The sequence below is a fragment of the Nannospalax galili genome, unplaced genomic scaffold, assembly GCF_000622305.1.
Source record: "Nannospalax galili isolate Female #2095 unplaced genomic scaffold, S.galili_v1.0 scaffold225, whole genome shotgun sequence".
NCBI classification, from domain to species: Eukaryota; Metazoa; Chordata; class Mammalia; order Rodentia; family Spalacidae; genus Nannospalax; species Nannospalax galili.
In genome coordinates, this window is record NW_008352653.1 from 1,382,297 (window position 1) to 1,406,659 (window position 24,363).

Consider the following 24,363-nt stretch of genomic DNA (forward strand, 5'->3'; position numbering starts at 1 on the left):
CCCAAAAAAAAAACCAACTTGTATGTATGGATGTTTGCCTGCATGTATGGATGTGTACCACATGTATGCCTGGTACCTTCAAAAACCAGAAGAGGGCATTGGATCCCGTAGAACTAGAGTTAGAGATGGTTGTAAGCCAGTACATTTGTGCTGGGAATTGAAACCCTGTCCTGTGTAAGAAAAGCAAAAGCCCTTAAGTGCTGAGCCATCTCTCTAAGCCTCAGGCACATTTCTTGACATTCATCAGTTAATACAGATGAAATATTAAGAACTCATGCTTAGGCTGGTAAGATATCTCAGACTTGAGATAGCTTATCAGGTCAAGGTGCTTGTGACCAAGTCTAGTGACTTGAGTTAAGTTATTGGGATCACACATTGTGGAAAGAGAGAACTGACTCCTCTAAGTTGTTCTCTGACCTCTATACACCTGTTTTGGCACATATGTACCAAGATACACAGTAAATGAATGAATGGGTAGATGGGTGGATGTAATACAAAATAATTTAAAAAAGAAAACAGAACCTAGGCTCTGGGTTGACAGGTTACCTAGTGAGGGGAAGCAGTGGGAGAAGCAGTGGGAAATATAGCTGTTAAGTGACCAAGAGGCTCATCCTAGAGGAGAAACACCAGATGTAGAAGCTTAAAGGTCAGAAATTTGAAATAGATAGATCAGATGAAGGACAACTCAGTAAACAGAGGGTATTTTAGGGAGGTTGTTTTGGTTTGGTTTGGTTTGGTTTTTTGAGACAAGATCTCACTGTATAACCCTGGCTGGCCTGGAATTCACTATGTAGACCAGGCTGTCCTTGAACTCACAGAAATCCATCTGCCTCCTGAATACTGGGATTACACGTTGTACATCACCACACCTAGCTTTTTAAAATTTATTTTTATTTTATATGTATGAATGTTTTGCCTACGTGTATATATGTGCAGTGCCCTTGGAGGTCAGAAGTGGGTGTTGGATACCCTAGAACTGGAGTTATGGATGGGTGTTAGCTACCATGTGGATGCTGGGAACCAACCCTGATCCTCTGCAAGAGCAGCCAGTGCTCTTAACCACTGAGCCCTACACCTGGCTTTGGGGAGTTTTTAATGAGGGAGAAGGGGGCAGGTAACTTTGGCTTTTGGAGTGACTAGAAAGCCAGACCGTTCCAGGGAGTACTCAGACTGACTCCCCCCACCTCCTTTTTTTGAGGATCTATGGGGCATTGGGCCCTTGTTCATTAGGCATTTCCTTGAGGTTGGCTGGGAATGCATTGGTCCCTGTTTTGGGGTTAAAAGTCTGGCACCCCTACCTTCTGCAGGGCTAACTGGTTGACCCCTTTCCTTCTGGCAAAAGGGAGAAGGACTCAGAGCTGAATCAGAAGCGGCCTCAGTATATCAAAGCCAAGGAGAATACCTCTCACAAAATCAAGAAGCTTGAAGCAGCTAAGAAGTCTCTGCAAAATGCTCAGAAGCATTATAAGAAGCGTAAAGGTGACATGGATGAGCTGGAAAAGGAGATGCTGTCAGTGGAGAAGGCCCGGCAGGAGTTTGAAGAACGGATGGAGGAAGAGAGCCAGAGCCAGGGTAGAGACTTGACCCTGGAGGAGAATCAGGTGAGTCTTGGAAGGGTTAAGTAGAGAAGAGATCAGTGACCTAACATGGACTGATTTGGTAATCCTTGTCCTCTTTTCCTGTCCCTAACACAGGTAAAGAAATACCACCGATTGAAAGAGGAAGCCAGCAAAAGAGCAGCCACTTTGGCCCAGGAGCTGGAGAAGTTTAATCGAGACCAGAAAGCTGACCAGGACCGTCTAGATCTGGAAGAGCGGAAGAAAGTAGAGACAGAGGTAGGCAGAAGTTCAGATCAGACTTGAGGGTGTAGCTTAGTGGCAGAGTGTATACTTAGCATACTTGAGACCCTGGATTCAGTTCCCAGCATCAAACAGTTACTGTATTCTAAGCACTATCTTTACATATATTCACTCATTTAAAGTCTTTATTTGTGATTAAGCAAAAGCTATGGGTAGCAAAAAGCTACCTTTATGGGGTGGCTACGATTATCCTCCTTTTTCAAATGAAGAAACTAGCACAGAGGTGAAATAATCTGCTTAAGATCCCATAATTACTTAGTGGTGGAACTAGGATGTGAACCTGGGCAATCTGGCTCTAAAGCTCACACTATTACTGAGTATATGTTGCTTTCTGCTCCTCTGATGTTAGTAATAAATAATGATAGAAAATTGCTATATTGGGACTGGAGAGTTGGCTCAGCGGTTAAGAGCACTGGTTGCTCTTACAGAGGACCAGGGTTCAGTTCCCAGCACCACATGGCAGCTAACAGCCATCTCTAACTCCAGTTCCTGGATCTCATGCCCTCTTCTGGCCTCCACAGGCATTGCATGACACAGGTACACTTAACATACATGCAGGTGATACACTCATACACATAAAATAAAAATAATAAAACATTTTTTTAAAAAAGAAAGTTACTATATTGTCCCAAGGGCCTATAATCTTCTAGGCATTCAGCTAAACACATTTTAAATATTTAAAAGAATGTGATAGACATTAATATTAATTATCCTGCAGCAGGTGGTTAATGTGTATTCTATGAAGTGGAAATTACATATATCTTAGAGCCGAGGCAACAGGGTCAGAGAGATCTGTGACGTTCTGCTCTGCTTAGGTTTGAGCCTGAGATTGGTAAGGAAACCTGGACTAGGTACAATACTTTTGAGAAGTTTTGGAGCCTTTGGAGGTCCCCATCCATTAGCAGACTGGACACTATATGTGTGTCTGTTTTTTATTAGACTTCCTGCATTAGCAGCAGATTGTGCTACACTGTTGGAATTTTGGATGAGTGGGCACAGTAGGGGGTATGAGCTAGGACCCCATGGTCTTGGGTTAACTGGCTCAGCCCCTGGTGATAGAATAGAATATATTTGTTCCCAGGCCAAGATCAAGCAAAAGCTACGGGAGATTGAAGAGAATCAGAAAAGGATCGAGAAACTGGAAGAATATATTACCACTAGCAAGTATGTGGTTCTGCTGCCCTCCCTCTTCCTTCCAGGCCTGTTCTTCCATGCTTGTCCTTCCCCTCTTGAGACAGGCCCACCAAACTCCTTAAGTCACCAACTAGGCTAACTCTTGTGTTCTCTCACTTTGTAGGCAGTCCCTAGAAGAGCAGAAGAAGCTGGAGGGAGAACTCACAGAGGAAGTGGAGATGGCCAAGCGACGTATTGATGAGATCAATAAGGAACTGAATCAGGTGATGGAGCAATTGGGAGATGCCCGCATTGATCGCCAGGAAAGCAGCCGCCAGCAACGAAAGGCAGAAATAATGGAAAGCATCAAGCGTCTTTATCCAGGTTCTGTGGTAAGAGCTGAAACTCTTCCTAAGCACTTATTCAGACTCGCTGTCATATTTCTCAGCAGCCCTGTGTTGTGTGGCTTTTCCTGGGGAGAAATGACACACTCATCTATTACCCCAGAAAGGGGACCTATAACAGACCAAAGTAATGATTGAACCAAAGTCCAACTTGGTGAACTAGTGAGTATGAGGGAGGGGTTACTTACAGGAGCAAGGATGACTCAAAAGAGCAGCTGCATCACCAAAAAGCCCACCGAACACAGGGTGACAACAGCTGCAACCCTCAAGCTCTCTGCACAGCCTAAGGGCTGTTCTGCAGTTGCGACTCTTCCCTCTGCAGCTTGCTAGTCAGACTCCTCCCCCAACAGTTGTTTACTCCTATAAAGCTGAGGAGAGGCTTTCTAGAATCCTACAAGTTATTTTTTGGTCTTTTTGAGACAGGGTCTCCCTGTAGCCGCAGCTGGCCTGGAGCTCACTATGTAGACCAGGCTGGCCTCGAACTCACAGAACTCTTCTTGCCTCTGCCTCCCAAGTGCTGGGATTAAAGGAGTGTGCCACCATGCCTGGCTTAATTTTTTAATTAAAAAAAATGTATTTTGAGGGGGGCACCCATGCCATGTTCCACATGTGGAACTCAGGAAAACTTTGTGGAGTCAATTCTTTTCTTCCTTTATGGTGGCTCTAGGAATTGAGCTCAAGTAGCCAGGCTTGTGTAGTAACACTCTTTTATCTACTGGTCCATCTTGTCAGACCCTCTTTTTTGTTTGTTTTTATTTTTGTGTGCAAGTACCATTCTACTCCTGTGGAGGTCAGAGAACAGCTTGAGGTGTCAGTCCTTGCGTTTCACCTTGTTTGAAACAGGGTCTTCTGTTTTTTTTCTTCTGCTGTGTACACCAGGCTAGCTGGCCCATAAGCGTCCTGGGATTCTCCTGTCTCCACCTCCCATCTGTCCCTATGGGGATAGGAGCACTAGGATTACTGACAGTGCATGCTACCATGTCCTGCTTTATGTGAATTCTGGGGGTTCAAATTCAGGTCCTAAAGCCTGCATGGCAGGCCTTACCCACTGAGCTTTATCCATTCCCTAGCTCTTATGCTCTTTTCACTATACCAATGGCATTTTCCTGATGAATTTGTCTTGCTATAGCCACTCTCCTTAGAGAGTGGAGAGGCCAAAGAAGGTTTTGGAAAGAGGAGTGATGGGCCTGAAATTCCTCTTCAGAGAAGTAGCTCTGTGTAGTTTTTTTGCATTTTTACTTTTAAAATCATGTTTATTTGTGGGTCTGTGTGAAGGTCTGTGCACATGAATGCAAGTGCCTGTGTGGACCAGATACTATATATAGATAGTTGTAAGCCCACCACATGTGGTTGCTGGGAATTGAACTTGGGTCCTGTAGAAGAGCAGCTACAAGTGCTCTGAACTGGTGAACCATCTCTCCAGTCCTCTGCAGTTTTCTATGTGTTTCCTTGGCATGTACCAACTTGCCTGTTAGCTTTTAGGGACTCCCTGGGCTTTATATCAGATATCTTGATCCCCATCTAATTCTGAGTTCCCAGGTCCCCCAAATGTTACCCTTCTATATTATCCTGTTCCTGTGTTCAGCTTAGATTGGTTCCACAAATACATCCTGGTTATAGGTACTGCTAGGGAAGTACTTAGGAATTAGGGTCAGCATCTGTCCCTGAAGAACTTAACTTTTTCTTCATAGATCAAAAAGACCAAAAAACCCAAAAAACAAATTGGTTTCCAGAGCTGGAGAGGTGGTTCAGTGGTTAAGAGTGAGTACTCCTTTTGCAGTGGACCTGAAGTTCAGCTCCAAGCACACATATCAAGTGGGTCACAACTTCTATGACTAGTAAAAATTAGGTGTCATAACCTGTCCCATAGGTGACTTTGTTAGAGTTTTTCATAGAATTCAGGGAAACACATTTCCTCTGTGTCTGTCCGTTTCCTGAGACAGGGTCTTGTGTAGCTCCGATTGGCCTCAAATTCACTTTGTAGTACGATCTGGCCTTGAACTTCTGACTTTTTTTACATCTACCTACTGTGTACTGGTATTCTAGGTATGTACCACCATGCCCAGTGTCCTAACTTGCTTTCTGTTGCTGTGATAAAACACTCTGACCTAAACCAACTTGATGAGAAAAGGGTTTATTTGACTTACACAGCCCAATCACAGTTCATCATTGGAAGGAGCCAGGACAGGAACTCAAAGCAGGAACCTGGAGGCAGAAGCTACTCGGGCTTGTGACTTCCATTCAGTCTTGTCAGGTTCTGGTCAGAAAACATAGAGCTTCACCTTTTTTGGGGGGGGCAGGGGTATCTTTTTTGAGACAGGGTCTCCCTGTAGTCCCAGCTGGCCTGGAACTTGCTATGTAGATCAGGCTGGCCTTGAACACATCTGCCTGCCTCTGCGTCCCAAGTGCTGGGATTAAAGGTGTGCACCACCACACCCAGCTAGAGTTTCACCTTTTTAAGCATCTGATATAACTGAGCTAAGAGACAGTATAATCCTTTTGAGCCTCTTTTGAGGTATTAATTGGGTGTTTCATCATGTAACCCATGTATTCATTCCTTAACCCTCCTCTTGATCTAACTTCCTTCCACCTTTGGAAGAAATATCAGGGTTGACCACCGTACTGTTCTAAATTGCAGGTAGCAATGTGAGTCAATTGCAGGTAGCAATGTGAGTCTAACAAGTACCTTTCCCTCAGTCCATTCCCATTAGGGTAGTATTATACAGGTACAGACCATTTAGGCAGCATGGGTGCATTTATTTTTTCTCATACAGACTTTAGCCTGCTGTTTGTGAACTGGTAATTGGGATTCCTCAGCCACTTTCCTACAGCCTCATGCTTCAGTTTTTCCTTCCTCCTCTACTCAGTATGGCCGCCTCATTGACCTCTGCCAGCCCACACAAAAGAAGTATCAGATTGCTGTGACCAAGGTTTTGGGAAAGAACATGGATGCTATTATTGTAGACTCGGAAAAGACAGGCCGGGATTGTATTCAGTATATTAAGGAACAGCGTGGGGAGCCTGAGACCTTCTTGCCTCTTGACTACCTGGAGGTGAGACTTGTGGGAATGGGGTCAAGGCAGTGTTGAGGGCCCCTCCCTTTAGCTTTCTACATTCTGCTGCTTCATGAGCTTCTCCAAACAGGTGAAACCTACAGATGAGAAACTCCGGGAGCTGAAGGGGGCCAAGCTAGTAATTGATGTGATTCGCTATGAGCCACCTCACATCAAAAAAGCCTTGCAGTACGCTTGTGGCAATGCCCTTGTTTGTGACAATGTGGAGGATGCCCGACGCATTGCCTTTGGAGGCCACCAACGCCACAAGGTATGGACCTCTTTGCTCAGGTTGGAGCTGAACAGGCTCAGGACTGGAGACTCCTGTATTCACCTTTCTTTTCCCTACTGTTCATAGACAGTGGCACTGGACGGAACCCTGTTCCAGAAGTCAGGCGTCATCTCTGGTGGGGCCAGTGATCTCAAGGCCAAGGCGCGGCGCTGGGATGAGAAAGCAGTGGACAAATTGAAAGAAAAGAAAGAACGGTTGACGGAAGAGCTGAAAGTAGGCCGCAAGCAACACTGATCCTTAGGAACGGGATTCCTGAGCCCAGGTTGGCCAACTTCTTACCATGTGGCCCTTTTGTCTTGTCATCTTCAGGAGCAGATGAAGGCAAAACGGAAAGAGGCAGAGCTGCGGCAGGTGCAATCTCAGGCCCATGGACTACAAATGAGACTGAAGTACTCACAGAGTGACCTAGAACAGACCAAGACAAGGCATCTTGCCCTGAATCTACAGGTGAGACCTGGCCTCCATGCTAGGTTTTTGTGGGGGCTGGGAGTTTGTTACCCACTCTCTCCTGTCTTGTTCTGAGAACTAAGCATAGTATAGTCAGACACACAGGGCTCTAGATCCTTGTTATATTTATGCCATTAAGCAACTCATTTAACCTCTCAGTGTCAGTTTTCTCATCTTCATCTACAAAATGGGAATTATTGTCTACTTTGTATGGTCACTGCAAAGATGGAATGACTTAATATCTATAAAGTGTTTATACCAGTAGGCACTCAGTAAATATTAGGTACTGTTATTAGTGTAACTCATTCAATAAATATTCGAACTTGTAGCCAGGTATTGGTGCATGGCTTTGATTCCAGCACTCAGAAGGCAGAGGCAGGTAGATCTTTGTGAGTTTGAGGCCATCTTGGTCTGCACAACGAGTTTTAGGCCAGCCAGGGCTACATAGTAAGATCCTGTCTCCGGCAAGAAAGTGAAAGTGAGCTAGAGGATCAATGTGGTGGCACTTGCTTGTGGTCCCAGTATATTGGAGGCTAATGTAGGAGGGCAGTGAGTTCAAGCCTACCCTGAGCTACATAGTGGAGTCACGGCGCAAGAGAGGAGAAAAAAAACTACAAGCAGTTCAGTGTCTGGGTAGGATGGACTGTTATAGGTGTATTAATTTGGGCACTTTCCCTGTTTACTCTAGAGGTATTACATAATACCTAGTTTTACCTTTTTCTGAGAAGCAGATTGACTTCTAAAACATATTTGGCCTAGAGGTTATAGATAAGGGCCCCACAAGTAATGACTAGCTGTGCCCAGTCCTGCTGATAAAAGGTGGTTGAATTAGAAACTGCAAACTGATTGCTCCAACAAGAGATTGTGGAACCTTTATTAGGGCATTGGTGCTGAGGCAGGCTTTGTCAGTGGATGCTGACCATAGAGCCGCTCCTGAAGCTCTTCTTCCATAGAGCCTGGTCTCTTTGTCTTTCAACCTATTTATTGGCTGTAGGAAAAGTCTAAGCTGGAGAGTGAGCTGGCCAACTTTGGACCTCGAATTAATGATATCAAGAGAATCATCCAGAGCCGAGAGAGGGAAATGAAAGACTTGAAGGAGAAGATGAACCAGGTTAGTAGGAGGTGGGTCATCCCAAGTATATCAGGACAAGACCGGGATTGGAGACAGTGCTCTAATGAAGAATACCTCTGCCTTCCCTGACTTTTCCTCACAGGTGGAAGATGAGGTGTTTGAAGAGTTTTGTCGGGAGATTGGTGTGCGCAACATCCGGGAATTTGAGGAAGAAAAGGTGAAGCGGCAAAATGAAATTGCCAAGAAGCGGTATGTGAAAGTATTGTTAGAAGATACTGGGATGCCTTTGTGCCTCCAGCCGGACATCTTTGAAAGTCACTAGCAGTTCTTAGAACCATAGTAATTTATTGTAGGTAGACCTGAAAGAACAGAGAAATAAGATAGGTAGTATGGTGTGACAGTGAGTAAAAGTACCAGCTTTAATTTTGGTTTACCTCAATTAAAATCATTATCTTGCACCACAATTTTTTTTTTGGTCTTTTTGAGACAGGAACTCTCTCTCCATAGCTCCAGCTGGCCTCGAACCACAGAGATCCTCCTGCCTCTGCCTCTCCAGTGCTAGGATTAAAGGTGTGCACTACCATACCCAGCCCCATCACAATTTCTATAATGAAACAATATCTATCTTGTGGTACAAGGATGAGCTAATCCTTGTGAAGTATTTAGCATACTACTTATTACCTGCAAAGAACAGACAAACATTATCTTTTATTTTGCCCTTATCCTTATTTGTTAGGGGTTAGGAATGGAAAGAAGTTCTAGGTTGAAGGAATAGCCATAAAATAAATTTCCCTTCCTCATTTTCCTCATTTATTTTATTATACTTTGTTTTTTTGAGACAGGTCTCCCTTTGCTGCTCAGGCTGGCCTGAGGCCACTCAATAAGCTCATTTTGGTTTGTTGGTTTGTTTGAGGTAGGGTCTTGCTAGGAAGTCCTGGCTGGTCTGGTTCTTGCTAAGTAACTCAGGCTGACTTTGAACTCAGAAATCTCCTGCTTTAGCCTCCTCAGTGCTGGGATCCCAAGCATGTGTCACCATGCCCTGTTTAATTAATAAGTCTTTCTTGAGCATCTACTTTGTACCAGGTTGTCTTATGCTAAATATTGGTGGGGGTGGGGAAGATGGAGGTGAGACAGATAAATATGACATAGTAACTTTAAAGGAAGTCATCACCTGGACTCTGGGTCTCAGTTAACAGTTCATCTAGAGCTGTACATGGTGACACCTGAAATCTTAGGTGCTCAGGATTCCAAGTTCAAGACCAGCCTTATAGTTTAGCAAGATCCTGCCTCAAAATACAGTAAAAAGACAGGAGGTTGAAAGTGTAGTTCAGTAGTAGAGTACTTACTTAGCATAGCATGTATGAGGCCCTGGGATTCAATCCATAGTGTTATGTATTATATGTGAATTTTTTTTTTCATTTAGCCCTTTGTATTAGTTATTTTTCTGTTGCTGTGATAGAAACACTGACCAAAACAACTTATAAAAGGAAGTGTTTATTCGAGCTTATGGTTCCAGGGGAATTACAGTCTGTCATGGCGGGGAGGCATGGCAACAGAGGTGGCTGAAGCAGGCGCAGAAGCCAAGCTCTCACATCTTCAAGCAGGCACAGGAAGCAAGAGAGGGACTGGAGCCCTGCAAGACTTAAGAACTCTCTAAGCCCGCCCCCAGTGATGTGCTTCCTCCAGGATGGCCACACCTTCTACCTCCCAAAACAGTGCCACCACTGGGGACAAAATGGCCAAATACTTGGAGCCTATGGGCAACATTTTCATTCAAACCACTACACCCTTCACTTTAAAAAAAAATTTATTATTTTAATTTTATGTGTATGAGTGTATTGCCTACATGTGTGTAAGTGCACCCGTGTCGTGCTATGCCGAAGAGGTCAGGAGGGCATCGGATTCCTCTGGAACTGGAATTAAGGACGGTTCTTAGCCGCTATGTAGTGCTGGAAATCAAACGAGTCCTCTGCAAGAGCAATCAGTGCTCTTAACTGCTGAGCCATCTCTCCAGTTCCACCCTTCACTCTTATAATAAACATCATTGCTTTTCTATCTAAGCCAGGTTCAGGATATACAGTTGAATCTGGTACTGTGTCTTTCCTCAGGAAACTTAGAGTTCTTAAAGGAAATAGGTAGATAAACAATTTCAGGACAGGATGATTGATTGATTGATTGTGTGTCTGCGCACGCGCACGTGCACGTGCTATGGCACTCATGTAGAGGTCAAAGAACAACCTGTGAGAGTCAGCTGTCTCCTTTCACCATGTGGGACTTGGGGATTGAACTCAGGTCACTGTGTTTGGTGGCAAGTGCCTTTGCCCACTGAGCCATTTCGCTGGACCTGATACTTAATTTCTTTCTTCCTGCTTGTTTTGAGACAGGGTCTCTCAGCAGGCCTGGGACTCACTATGTAGATCAAGCTGACCTCTGCCTCCCAAGTGCTGGGATTAAAGGGGTGTGCCATCACACTCAGCTCTCTGATAGTCAATTTCTTAATGAGAGGAATGCAAGTTAAAACAGTCTAGTAGTAGTTGCTGAAAATAAGACACCCGTTTTAATATATAATCTGTGTTAGTGGGATATTAGTAGCAATGTAAATGGCCATCACTGAGGGGTGAGTGTAAATGAAATGTGATGAATATACAGACTGAAGTACTGTGGAGCAATTCAAGGAAGAACAAATTCATAGGCAATAACATGGATAAATTGTAAATCTAGTATGGGCTGGAAAATGAGATTTTTTAACATGGTGCCATTTTGAAAGAATGTACTTTTTCTTAAAGGTTTTTTTTGTGTGTGTGTGTGTGTGTGTGTGTGTGTGTGTGTGTGTGTTTTGAAACAGGATCTTACTCTGTAGTTCTGGCTGGCTTGGAACTTACAATGTAGACCAGGCTGAGATCTGCCTGCTTCTATCTCCTGAGTGCTGGGATTAAAGGCATGTGCTACTACATGTTTGGTTTTTTTTTTTTTAATTTTTGCAATAATGGCTTTTTAAAAGATTTTGAAATTTTTTATGTGTTTGTATGAGTGTATGCTACGTGTGTGGTTGCCCAATGTGGGTGCTGGGAACCAAACTCTGGAAAGAGTAGCAAGTCTTTTTAACCACTGAGCCATCTCTAGCCCAGGATGTGCATTTTTAAGGGTGTGTGGTATGTGTCACTTTGCAGTGTTCACAATACGGGAAGATGATAGGAGTAGAAATTGGAGATTGAATAAAGGAGATAAGAAAGGGTCTTTCATAGATACCAATGTCAAACATTATTAACTGTGGCATTTGACTAGCTCAGTTCATCTGAAATTCCAAAAGGAAGGAACCAACAAAACAGGAACTAAGAGCCTGTTCTGAACTATCTAGAAAGGCATTAAAGAACAAGGAGTGGGGAACTAGAGATCTGAAGCGTGGGATTTAGGCTAGCCAAGCAGGGACAGAAAAGAGTTCTGGGCAGTGAGAACAGCATGCTTGGAGGTGTGATAGAGCATGCTTTGTTTTGGATACTAAGTAGTTCTGAATGCCTGGAGAATAAAAACCGGGTCAGGAGGAAGGCGGGGGAGGTGGAGAGGTCAGCAGGGGCCAGATCACAGAGGGTTTTATGAGTCATTCTTAGGAGCTCGGACTTAAAATTGCATAGCTCAAAATTACAGCGTTAATTACATTCCATTTGGATTATAGTGACTAACAGGTTTAAGCTGCTAGCATGACATCTGGCAGCATCTGTTAAACTACATTGGAGGTTGGAGGGGCAGTTGAAAGCTAGCTCTACTTGGCACGCCAGTGTCTATATGCTGATTATGAATTTCAGGAGAGGTGGCGAAGAAGGACAGTAGCAGGAATTCAGTATCCATAGTCTTGTACTACCAAAGCTCTGCTCCTTACAAAGTTCTCAAATGTTGGGGCAGAGGTTTTGGTGCTACAAAGATTTGAAGCCCTTGGGCTTCCTCAGAATGATAGCTATAATTTATTGAGTAGTTACTATTAAGAAAATCACAGATGAGGAATTGAGATCACACTACTGCTAAGTGAAGAGAATTAGGATACCAGCTCTATTAACCCACTATATTATACTGCAGTGATGACATATAGGAAAGAGTCTGGGTTTTGGTGTTAGACCTAGATTCCAATCTCATATGTGCCATTTGCCTTGGGTCTTTTACCTCTTAGCCTAAGTTTTCTGAGTGAAATTAGGATAATACTAGCCATGGGAGCTGTTGATTAGACAAATAGAGATAATATGTAAAGTACATAGAAGCTTAATAAGTAAGAACCATAGCTGGTAGTTTCAGTTGGACCTTTTTTATCCCTTCTAGGAAATTGGGAGAGTGCTGGTGTCCCCAGTGTTTAAAGGTGAATAAATGGGATTTAGTCTAGATTTCTCTGTCTTGAGCTAGTTTTCCAGCTTGGTGTACATATGGTTGGATAAGATGATGGTGACTGAAATTCAGCAGTAGCTTGGAGGACCTGAGTCCTAAGTCTAGTTGCCTTTCGTTCTACAGTTTGGAGTTTGAGAATCAGAAGACTCGCTTGGGTATCCAATTGGATTTTGAAAAGAACCAACTGAAGGAGGACCAGGATAAAGTACACATGTGGGAACAAACAGTGAAAAAGGATGAAAATGAGATAGAAAAGCTCAAAAAGGTAAGGAAAGAGAAAGTTAGAAGATAAAGGAAAAATTTGAATAGATAGGATACACTGAAGTAGAATACCTATAATTTATAATAAGTTTTTCATCTAAATAAGAAAAACACAAAGAACTTTATGGAAAGGGGTTGCACAGGTAGCACAGTTGGAAAGATTATAAATCTTTCCCCACAATTATAAATTACTTAGCTTTTCTAGAAATCAAAAAAATGCAACTTAAAATAGCAATTGGGTATAATTTGTTTCCTATCATATTATCCATTTTTTAAAAAGATTTAAACAATTTTTGATTATGTGTTTCTCTGTGTGTGGGTATGTACATGTGGGAGCAGGTGCCCGTAGAGGCCAGAGGTGTTGGATTCCCTGGAGTTAGAGTTATTACAGGCAGTTGTGAGCTTCCCAGTGTGAGTGCTGGTAATTGAACTTGGGTCCTCTGGAAGAGTAGATCACATCCTTAACTACTGAGCCATCTCTCAAGCCCCACATTGTCGAAGATTTAAAAACAAAACACTGCTTAGTACTCATACGGTCCTTGAGATCAGTGTTCTATAATTATCCAACATGAAGCTTCACAATGCAGGGATGCCCTCGAACTCGGTAATAACCTGAGGGGGTAATCCAGAGTACTGGTAAAGCTTTGTGCAAATACCAGCACCCTCCCAATTTCCTAGGAGGCATAAAAGGTCCAACTGAAACCACCAGCTATGGTTCTTAGTAAGTTTCTGTGTACTTTACATATTACAAACATTACTTACAGTTCCAAGTTGGAGACTAGCCAATGTGCCTTGGAATATAGGAATTTAGCAAATTATGCTACATTCATGTAACGCAGAGGTCCTCGAACTTGCTATGTAGACCAAGCTGACCTGAAACTCACAAAGATCCACCTGCCTCTGCCTTCTGAGTGCTGGGATTAAAGGTGTGCCCCACCAAGCTTGGAAAAATACAGATTTTTTTTTTCTTGGTCTTTTTGAGATAAGGTCTCCCTGTAGCCCCAGCTGGCCTGGAACTCATTATGTAAACCAGGCAGGCCTTGAACTCACAGAGATCCACCTGCCTCTGTCTCCTGATTGCTGGAATTAAAGGGGTGTACCACCACGCCCAGCACTCAGATTTTTTTTAAAGGGTAATTTGTGGGGCTGGAGAGATGGATCCAGTTCCTGGAGATCCAGTGCCCTTTTCTGGCCTCTCTGGGTATTGCAGGACACAGGTGCACTTGCATACATGCAAAAACACTCATATACATCAAATAAAAATAAAATTTTAGGGCTAGAGAGATGGATCAGCAGTTAAGAACACTGACTATTCTTGTAGAAGACCCAGGTTCGAATCCCAGCACCCACGTGGCAGCTAACAACTGCCTGTAACTCCAGTTCCAAGGGATCTGATGACCTCTTCTGTCCTCCACAGGCATTGTGTGACATGGGAACACTTACACATATGCAGAATAACACTCATACACATAAAAATAAAAATAAATTTAAAAAAATTAAAGGTGAGGGGGAAGGAAAAAATCTTCCATAACATGAATAGGCTGAATGAATTCATGTCCATCAATCCAACCCTACAGAGAATACTTGAAGCAATACAAAAGACTGAAGAAAGGAACAACTGTATTCAAGAGGCAAAAGAAAGAAACTAAAAGAATCACTGTATTGTTAAAATACACAAAATTATTATTTGCCAATTAAAAATAAATTTCAAAAGTTCTGAAAACCTCCCTACCCCAATAGCACATTAGGAAAACATAGGCCTAAAATCATCTTTTGGGCTGGAGAGATGGCTCAGTGGTTAAGAGCACTGGCTGCTCTTACAGAGGACTCGGATTCGATTCCCAGCACCCACATGGCAGCTAACAACTGTGTGTAACTCCAGTTCCAGGGGCATCTAATGCCTTCTTCTGACCTCCCTGGGCATTGCACGACACGGGTGCACTTACCTACATGCAGGCAATACATGCATACACATAAAATTTTAAAAATTAAGTAAAATTTATAAAACAAATAAATAAAATTTTAAAAATAGGGTAACTTGTACTTTCAGTAGATCTCAGAGAAAAATTATGTAGAGAAAGTCAGTAATTATTTCATTCCTTAATCTATTAGAGCCATGTCCTGAAAACCTTGGGGATCTGGATTGACTCGTTGTTTTCAATCAACAAATGTTCTCACCAACCGAGACTTACAGTTGTTTTGATTATTTCATACATCAACAGTATTTGAGAAGAAAAACAGACATTGGATCAATATAGGTTAAATGCATGTCTGACAACCAAATTCAGTCTTTTAATATTCTTATTTTTTCTGTAGCTCTTCCATTTTGTCAACATAAGCTTTCATGGCCTTTTCCTTAGTACTACTGATTCCCACTTGGCTTTGCCTTTGAGGTCTAACATCCTTAGTTGTTCTTTTTCTGTTGCCCACAGTCACTTCTTTGTAGTAGCTGTAGGTGAACAGCATCTCATCATCTGCTGTCTTGGGCTTGAAATAACACCCTCAACAGCTTTTTCAGGCTTAGCCTGAAACATGCTGGTGGGGTTTTAATGATTCCTTGGAGCCCACACAGAAGATGAGGAGCAGGAAGCAGTAATGAAAGAACAGCTGGCAAGTACCTTTAGAGGCATAGCTCCAATGTCTCAACCTCAAATTCAGATTAGCCATATAAATTGAGTGCAACAGATGATGTTTTGCTGACACCCAGCCATTTCATGGTATGACTGTGTTAGTGTCTGCTACAAGCCTACTGTTTAACACGCCTGTGTCACTGTGTTTTGTGTGATGACTTTCCTTATAGCCTTCCTTTTAAAATTATTGTGAAACTTGTTCTTCTAGCATTCCCTTCTGAGCGGATTTGGTCCTCTTGATTTGAACATATCATTTGATTTTTGTATATGCCTGTATTTGTTGCTTGTATATTTTCTTCATTAATCCTTAGTGATTTAAAGTATTCCTTTTAGGCTCAGCATTAAAGAGGACCCAAGTTTGGTTTCCAGCAACCGCAACGACAACCATTTGTAATTCCAACTCCAGGGGAATCCAATGCCTCTGACTGCCACAGACATCTGCATTCAATATGTGCATACCCCCACACATAATTTGTTACTTGCATTTGCAGATTAGATAGTAAAACCCTGGGATATGCTGGGCATGGTGCATGCCTTTAAATCCCAGCACAGGCAGGTAGATCTCTGAGTTCCAGACCAAAAAGGGCTACATTATAAGACTATCTCAAAAAACCAAAAAAAGCTGGGCATGGTGGTGCACACCTTTAATCCCAGGCAGGGGGGCCGGGGGGCAGCTTGGTTTCTTGCCTGATCTCCACACCTGAAGCCACAGTGAAGTCCTGTCTCAAAAAAGGAGGGGGAAAAAAAAAAACCACAACCATGGGGCAGGTCTGATTTGTTTAGCAAAAAGTTACCAGAATAGTATAGCCTTCTTTTGATGCCCACAGGGGATTGGTTCTAGGGTCCCCCTCCATCCCCCTACCCCACCACAGGACACTAAAACCCCAGTCTCTTGTATAAAATGATATATATTGTTTGTATGTAAAATATGTACATCCTCTTGTATACTTTAAATCATCTCTATATTATATAATAGCAATGCAAATACTATGTAAGTATGTACTATGTACTTTATTTTATTTTTGGTATTTTTGAGACAGGGTCTCCCTGTAGCACCAACTGGCCTGGAACTCACTATGTAGACCAGGTTGACCTTGAACTCAGAGCTCTGCCTGCCTCTGCCTCCTAAGTGCTGGGACACTAGGCATGTGCAATCATGCCTGGCTGTACTTTATTATTTAGGTTAAAATGACAAGAAAAATGTATGTGCATTCAGTACAGGTTTTTGTCAGATATTTTTGATAATGCTATTGAATGCCTGGGCATGGATGCAAAATCTGTGGATATGGAAGGCCAACTGTCAAAGAATTCCCATCTACAAGATTCAGCAGTCATCATTGTGTTGCCGTATTTTAGCATTCTATAGATGCTTATAAGTCATTTGAGAGTTAAGCTCTGGGTGGGTCGTTTTTTTTTCCTTTTTCTTTTTTGGGACAGGGTCTCATGTAGCCCAGGCTGACCTCAAACTCAGTATATGGCCAAGGATAACCTTAAACTTCAGATCTTCCTGTCTTTGCCTCCTGCATGCTAGGATTACAGGAATGTATCATCTCGTGGTTTTATGTGGTGCTAGGGATCAAATCCTGGCTTTGTGCATACTAGGCAAGCATTCCACCAACTGAGCCATGTTATCAGCCCTTTATGTCTCCTTTAATATGATTGGTTTTTTTTGTTGTTGTTGTTATTCTTGTTTTTTTGTTGTTGTTTTTTGATCTTTTCGAGACAGGGTCTCTCTGTAGCCCCAGCTGTCCTGGAACTCACTATGTAGACCAGGCTGGCCTTGAACTCACGGAGATCCACCAGCCTCTGCCTCTTGAGTGCTGGGATTAAAGGCATGTGCCACCATGCCTGGCTAGTATGATTTTTTTTTTTAAGATTAAAATGAGAGTTGGGCCGGGCATGATCACATGCCTCTGCTTGGGAGGCAGAGGCAGGCAGATCTCTGTGAGTTCAAGACCAGCTTCGTCTACATAGTGAGTTCCAGGCTAGCTGGGGCTACAGGGAAATCCTGTCTCGAAAAGACAAAATAAAATAAAATGAGAGTTGGGTGTGGTAGTACTTGCTGTTAATCCCAGGACTTCAGAGGCAGAGGCAGGGAGCTCTCTGAAATTGAAACCATCTTGTACATAGTGAGTTCCAGGCCAGTTGGAGATCCTGTCTCGAAAAAAAAGGTTAAACTGGGGATGGGGGAGCCCACAATTTTCTTTTAATTTTTACTTATTTTTATTATGAGTGTTTTTGCCTGCATGCATGTAAGTGCATTGGTGCCTGTAATGCCTGTGGAAGCCAAAAGAGGGTGTCAGATCTCCTGGAACTGAAATTATAGGCAGTTGTTGGCTGCCATGTGGGTGCTGGGAACTGAACCTAGGTCCTCTGCAAGAGCAGCCAGTGTTTTTAACTGCTGAACCATCTCTCCAGCCCTGACACCATTGTCCTTTAAAAAAATTAGAACCTTTTTTTTTTTTGGTCTTTTTGAGACAGGCTCTCCCTGTAGCCCTACCTGGCCTGGAGCTCACTATATAGACCAGGCTGGCCTTGAACTCACAGAGATCTGTCTGACTCCCAAGTGCTGAGATTAAAGGTGTGTACCACCACGCCTAGCGAAAAAACGTTATAAGGCTGTAATTCCTTCCGTTGACCCCTCTCAATCCTATCCTCTTGTTCTTTCTGTAGATAATCCCAGGTTAGTGTCTATTCTTCAGATTTTTTAGGCATTTACTTAAGAACATGTGTATGTGTGCGTGCAAAAAATATACAGTATTGTTTGTGTACGCTTTTTAAAATACAAATGTTAGGGGCTGGGGAGTGGTAAAGTACTAGCCACATGGGTATAAGGAACTGAGTTTGGATCCCCAGCCCCCATGTAAACGGCTCCTGTAACCATAGTGCTGGGGAAGCAAAGACGAGGATTCCTAGAGCTTGTTGAACAGTTGGTTTAGCAAAATTGATGAGCTCCAGGTTCAGCGAGAGACTGTCTCAAAAAATAAGGTGGAGAGCCATTGTGATAGACCTCTGATGTAAACCTATGATGTGTACATGTATAGACATCACCATGTACACATAGACATAAAAGTACAAGTGTTATACTGCACATGACAAAGTTTTGATTTAGAAACAAGACACTAAAAACAATGGCTGCAATACAGATTTAAAATCTAACCTCAGTTCTGTAAAACTGTAAATAAAGCAGGAAGTATGCTAGCCTGTTAATTGTTTCTGGTGGAATTGCAAGTGAAACCTCCCCCCCCCCCGAAGCTGATACACACACACACACACGCACAGACATCCTATTTCTCTATAGTTTGAATTTTTCTGTAGTGGGCAACTTACATAATTAGAGTTGGAGAGGGCAACCAACTATTTAGAAAAGGCTAAAAGAAGGCTGAGGGGGTGATGGGAGTTCTGTGAAAGCAGCTCCAACAAACTGCCTATCGGGAAGGAGAAGATTGCAAGGTGAGATGGGGAAGCCCTAACTTCTTGTTCTGTTCCCCTGCTGGGACCAGGAGGAACAAAGACACATGAAGATAATAGATGAAACTATGGCTCAGCTACAAGACCTTAAGAATCAACATCTGGCCAAGAAGTCAGAAGTGAATGACAAGAATCATGAGATGGAGGAGATTCGCAAGAAACTTGGGGGTGCCAACAAGTGAGAGTGGGTTCCAGCCTAGGGTGGGAGAAAGTAGGTAGAAGAGCAGGCAACCTTACAGATTTTGGTTTCACCTAACTCCTTGAACCTTTTTAGGGAAATGACCCATTTACAGAAGGAGGTGACAGCCATTGAGACCAAGCTTGAACAGAAGCGCAGTGACCGCCACAACCTGCTACAGGCCTGTAAGATGCAAGACATCAAGTTGCCATTGTCAAAGGGTACCATGGATGATATTAGTCAGGAAGAGGTGAGTATTATGGTGAGTGGTCGGAGTGGGCTCTGAGCAACTAATGGTCAGGGAGGGAAGGCAGAAGCAAGGAAACTTAGATGAAGAAAAGGAGCCACATTAGCTAACAGGAGCTAAGGCATTTTATTTATTGGAAGTGCCAGTTGGTAGTGAGGGGTTGGAAAATGTTGACTGAGAGGAGCTTTATGTAGGTCTTGTCTTAAGCCGGGTTATGTCTCAGTCCCATGGATCCTTCTTTCTCCATCTTCCCAAGTAGTTTTTCAGTTTATTTCAGTAAAATATTTTGAGTACTATATTTCAAGCACTATGGTAGGCCATGACATAACTACCCCTAATCCTAACTACAGCTGTGCCAGATATGCATTGTCCCCACAGTAGAAATGAAGAAACTTCAGGAACCCAGAGCATGACTTAATGAGAGGTAGAGCCCAATTTTCAACTTAGACCTTTCTCCTGGCAATGGCTCTGTTCCTTGTGCCTCAGTGCCATCTAGCAAGGTACTTCCTCAATGACATTGAAAACTTCAAAGGAGCTCCAAGTCTCTAGAGAGACAGATAGCCAGTCTGCTCCATCCGGCTCTCCTTGCCATTGCAGGGTAGCTCCCAGGGAGAGGAATCAGTGAGTGGTTCCCAGAGGACGTCCAGTATCTATGCACGAGAGGCCCTCATTGAGATTGACTATGGTGACCTGTGTGAGGATCTGAAGGTGAGAATCAGCAGTGAGGGAGGGGTGGGAGGCATTGGCATCTTCTCAGCTGTCCCAAGACAGGTTAACTATCTGGAGGGTGGGCGGAGCAGTCTATGAAGGCTGTAGCTAGAAAGCCTCTGCTGGCCAGGGATGGAAGACTGAGCTGGGAGCCAGGGTCTCCCCTTGTACCCAGCAATTTCTCCGTCCCTACTTGTGTGTATATACAAGTTTAAACCTGTATATACATACAGAGAAAAGGCTCCTGTGCAGTCAACATAAAGTTCTTGGGTGCTTCTCAGGGCTGTGCCTCAGATACTTGCTCTCCTTTGGAATTCTCTCTTTAGTTTCCATCTCTATGCTTAGTCCTACGGGTAACCTCAAAATCAAGCTTTTCTCCCCAGATCTTTCCCCTTTAGTGTCTTCCTCATGCTCAGTCAGATAAAAATCTAAGCTTCATTCTTGACTCCTTCCCTCACTTTGCATAGCCAATTAATTACCAAATCCTATCAATTTTGCCTCCTAGAGAATTAAATAGGTTCAGCATTTTCTGTCTCTTCTTTTTGCTCATTTCTTTGCTTCCTGTTGCTGTATCATCTCTCTAATGCAGGCTACTTTCATTTCACATGGGCCCCTATAAGAAATGAAATAGCTTCAAAAATGTTTTTCCTTATTATATCCTCAGAGCCATTCTTTTTTAATTTATGGAAAATTTCAAACACACATAGAAGGAAAATGGGATATAATGAATACTAGGTACCCATCACCTAGCTCCAACAGTTAGCAACATATGGTCAGTCTTGTTTTTTTTATAACCCCTGCTGCCACCGCCATGGGACTATTTTAAAGCAAATCTGAAGCATTGTTGGATCCATAATTACCTCAGTGTGTATCTCTAGAATATGAGAAAATGTAACCAAACCATACCAAAAAAAATTACTTTGTCCTTTCTAATATTCAGTGTTTTTGCAGTTTGTGTATTCAAATAAGGATTCAAGCAAGGTCCATATGTTAAAATTGTTCTGTATTATCCTGTAACATTTTCTTTGCCTTTTCCCCTCTTTATTTAATTATGGAAGAAACTGAGTCATTGGTCCTGTAGAATTTTCTGCATTTTGTCTTGGCTGGTTATGTCTCCATGATGTTATGTAGCATTCTCTTTTCTTAAATTCATTTTTATGTGTGTGAGTGTTATGTCTGAATGTATGCAAGTGCACATGTGTCATGCAGTGCCTTCAGAGGACAGAAGAGACTGACAGATCCCCTGGAACTGGAGTCACAAACAGTTGTTACCTGCCATATGGGTGCTGGGATTCGAACCTAGGTTTTCTGCAAGAGCAGCCAGTGTTCTTAACCTCTGAGTCATCGCTCCAGCCTCACTTAACATATTCTTCATCCCTTATATTTCCTACAAACTGGTAGATAGATGTAGGGTTAGTTTCAATTTGGATTCTTTGTTTTGGCAGTGAGAACTTTCCTTGGCATATCTGAAGATATTTACTGTAATGGCACAGTTACTCATGTGCTCACTTGCTCTCTTGGACTGGTTCTAGGAACCCCTCCTCTGGAACACTAATCTGTGACCACTCAAGTCCTTCATATAAATGCTCTGGTATTTGCATGTAATTTACACACATTCTCTCTCATACTTTTTGAAAAATATTTTTATTTTTTTGAGACAGGGTTTCACTGTCTATGTAGACCACGCTGGCCTGGAACTCAACAGAGATGGGTCTGCCTTTGCCTCTACTTCATGAGTGCTGGGATTAAAGACATGCTACCATTCCCAACTCCCTCATACTTTAAATCATCTCTACCTTAGTTACAGTGCCTGGTAAAATACAAATACTTATTATAGTATATTTAGAGAAAAAAATGACAAGGAAAAAATCGCCATACGCAGTATAGAATTTTTAAAAAAGGTGTTTTCAACCCACCTTTAGTTGAAACTCCATATGCAGACAGCTGATTTTGTAGAAAACGTTGATGCCAGAGGAACCGATGAAATAAAAGCATAGGCATGCAATTGGCCAAATCCAAACTGTGGGAAAACTTACCTTCTTATTTATTTACTATATTTTATTTTAAACAGGGTCTTGCTTTTTTGCCCAGGCTGTCTCAAACTCCTGGGCTCAACCAATTTTTCTAACTCTGTCTCCTGAGTAGCAGAGACTTAATAATTTAATGTATTTAATGTATTCTACTCTATGTAATAGAAGATATTGCCAGGCGTGGTGGCATACGCCTGTAGTCCCAGCACTTGGGAGGCAGAGGCAGGCGGATCTCTGTGAGTTTGAGGCCAGCCTGGTCTACATAGTGGGTTCCAGGACAGCTGGGGCTACAGGGAGACCCTGTCTCAAAAAGACCAAAAAATTTAAAAAAGATATTAATAACAATTTGACTATTAAATGTAGTTTTAAATAATTTAAAGCTTTCCTTAAGGAAATATATAGTCCTGTTTTCATATAATTTGAAAGAATTCTTTTGATTATTTAATAACTTAATATATAGTTTTATTTTGTTTATAATTTTTAGGGATTGCTTTCTTTTTAGCATTTTGACTTTTTGTATTTTTAGTTTTGGAATGTTTCAGACTTACAGAAAGAACTAGATACCCATGCATAAGCCTTTCACCAATGACTTTCTTTTACCATATTTTTTTAAATTACAGTTGTGTGTGTCTGTGAAGGTAAGAGGACAGTTTGTAGGAGTCAGTTCTCTCCTTCCACTCTGTGGGTTCTGGGGATAGAACTCAGGTCATCAGTCCCCAAGGCTATTGTCCTTTACCTGCTTAGCCATCTTGCTAGCCCAATTTTACCATATTTGCTTTCTCGCTTATCTCTCTTCTCTCCCTCTCACCCTATTGCATGTATTTTTTTTAACTGGATCTGATGAAGGAAGTACAGACATTAAGATATTAACTAGTTTGATTCTGTAGTTGAAAGTGTCAGTTGCCAGGTCACACATTGCTAAGCATGCACTTTTAATTTTTGTCGTTCCTTAGCAAGGAATCTTTAGAATGATGCTTTGTCATCTTGTGAACATCTTGTTCCCCAATAATTTTTACCCACTGTTTTCCATATTTCCATTTAGTTTTGCTTTATAATAACTATATAGGATTTTCTGGTTAGTTTTTTTATTGCTCTTTCATTGTGATGGTTTTAAAATATATTTCCATGCAGATATGTTCATATTTTCTCTACCTTTATTTAGATAATAAATAGTATAGTATTATGTGCTTTTCATATGTCACTTAAAAGCCTATTTTGCAGACTACTCCAGCAGTATGTAGAGATCTTCAAAAAGGGATCTTTCTTCCATTCTTTTTCTTTCTTTTTCTTTTATTAAAAAATATTTCATTTATTTTTATTTTATGTGTATGAGTGTTATGCCTGCATGTAGGTAGGTACACCTGTGTCATGCAGTGCCTGCAGAGGTCAGAAGAGGGCATCAGGGGAGCTGGAGTTATGGACGGTTGTCAGCCACCATGTGCGTGTTGGGAACCGAACCTGGGTCCTCTGCAAGAGCAGCCAATGCTCTTAACCACTGAGCCATCTCTCCAGCCCTCTTTTTCTTTCTTTCCATAAATTGTTTATTGTTCAATGTGGCTGTGACTTTCAATGTAATTTTTTTCATGCCACATGTGACCTCCTGCACTCCCTTTCCCCACACTTGTCTCCTAGTTTCACAGTCTATATCCACTCTCACAACCCCTTATTTATATACATAAAAACATCATTAAACACAATAAAAATATTAAAAATTAAAGTGCACATGTGAGAGAAAACATGTAGTTTTTGTCTTCTGAGACTGAGTCATCTCACTTAATATGCTTTCTAGTTCCATCCATTTTCCTGCATTTATTTATTTATTTATTTATTTATTTATTTATTTGTATGTGTGTGTATGCACATGGGTGCCATGGCATGTGTATGGAGGTTATAAGGCAATTTCTGGGAGTCAGTGTTCTCCTTCTACCATGTAGATTCTGGGGATTCAACTCAGGTTGTCAGATTTGATAAGTGCCCTTACACTGAGCCATCTTAACAGGGCCTTTTAAAATCTGTATTGGCCATTGTGATTCTCTTTATTTCATTAGAACATTTATGGATTGGCAACTTTGTGGTTTTGGTGTTTTATAATTTTTCATATATTCTCTTAGCTATCAACCCCCTGTCTGCAGTAGAACTGGCAAAGATTTTCTCCCATTCTATATGCTGTCTGTTCTCTGTTGATAGTTTCCCTTGCCATGCAGAAACTTCAATGCCCCATTTGTTG

At 42.1% G+C, this 24,363-nt stretch overlaps 1 protein-coding gene across 1 annotated transcript in view; it reads left to right on the forward strand.

Moving 5' to 3' along the window:
* The window catches only part of Smc1a (structural maintenance of chromosomes 1A), a 42,955-nt gene that overhangs the window by 10,329 nt on the left and 8,263 nt on the right, over positions 1-24,363 (forward strand). Inside the window, exons 6-19 of the mRNA XM_008849688.2 lie at positions 1,343-1,601; positions 1,695-1,835; positions 2,941-3,023; positions 3,157-3,364; positions 6,244-6,429; positions 6,521-6,700; positions 6,788-6,934; positions 7,031-7,168; positions 8,163-8,279; positions 8,383-8,489; positions 12,735-12,876; positions 19,006-19,151; positions 19,248-19,401; positions 19,996-20,106. Coding sequence (XP_008847910.1) covers positions 1,343-1,601; positions 1,695-1,835; positions 2,941-3,023; positions 3,157-3,364; positions 6,244-6,429; positions 6,521-6,700; positions 6,788-6,934; positions 7,031-7,168; positions 8,163-8,279; positions 8,383-8,489; positions 12,735-12,876; positions 19,006-19,151; positions 19,248-19,401; positions 19,996-20,106 — 2,119 coding nt within the window. The remainder of the gene's footprint in view (positions 1-1,342; positions 1,602-1,694; positions 1,836-2,940; positions 3,024-3,156; positions 3,365-6,243; positions 6,430-6,520; positions 6,701-6,787; positions 6,935-7,030; positions 7,169-8,162; positions 8,280-8,382; positions 8,490-12,734; positions 12,877-19,005; positions 19,152-19,247; positions 19,402-19,995; positions 20,107-24,363) is intronic.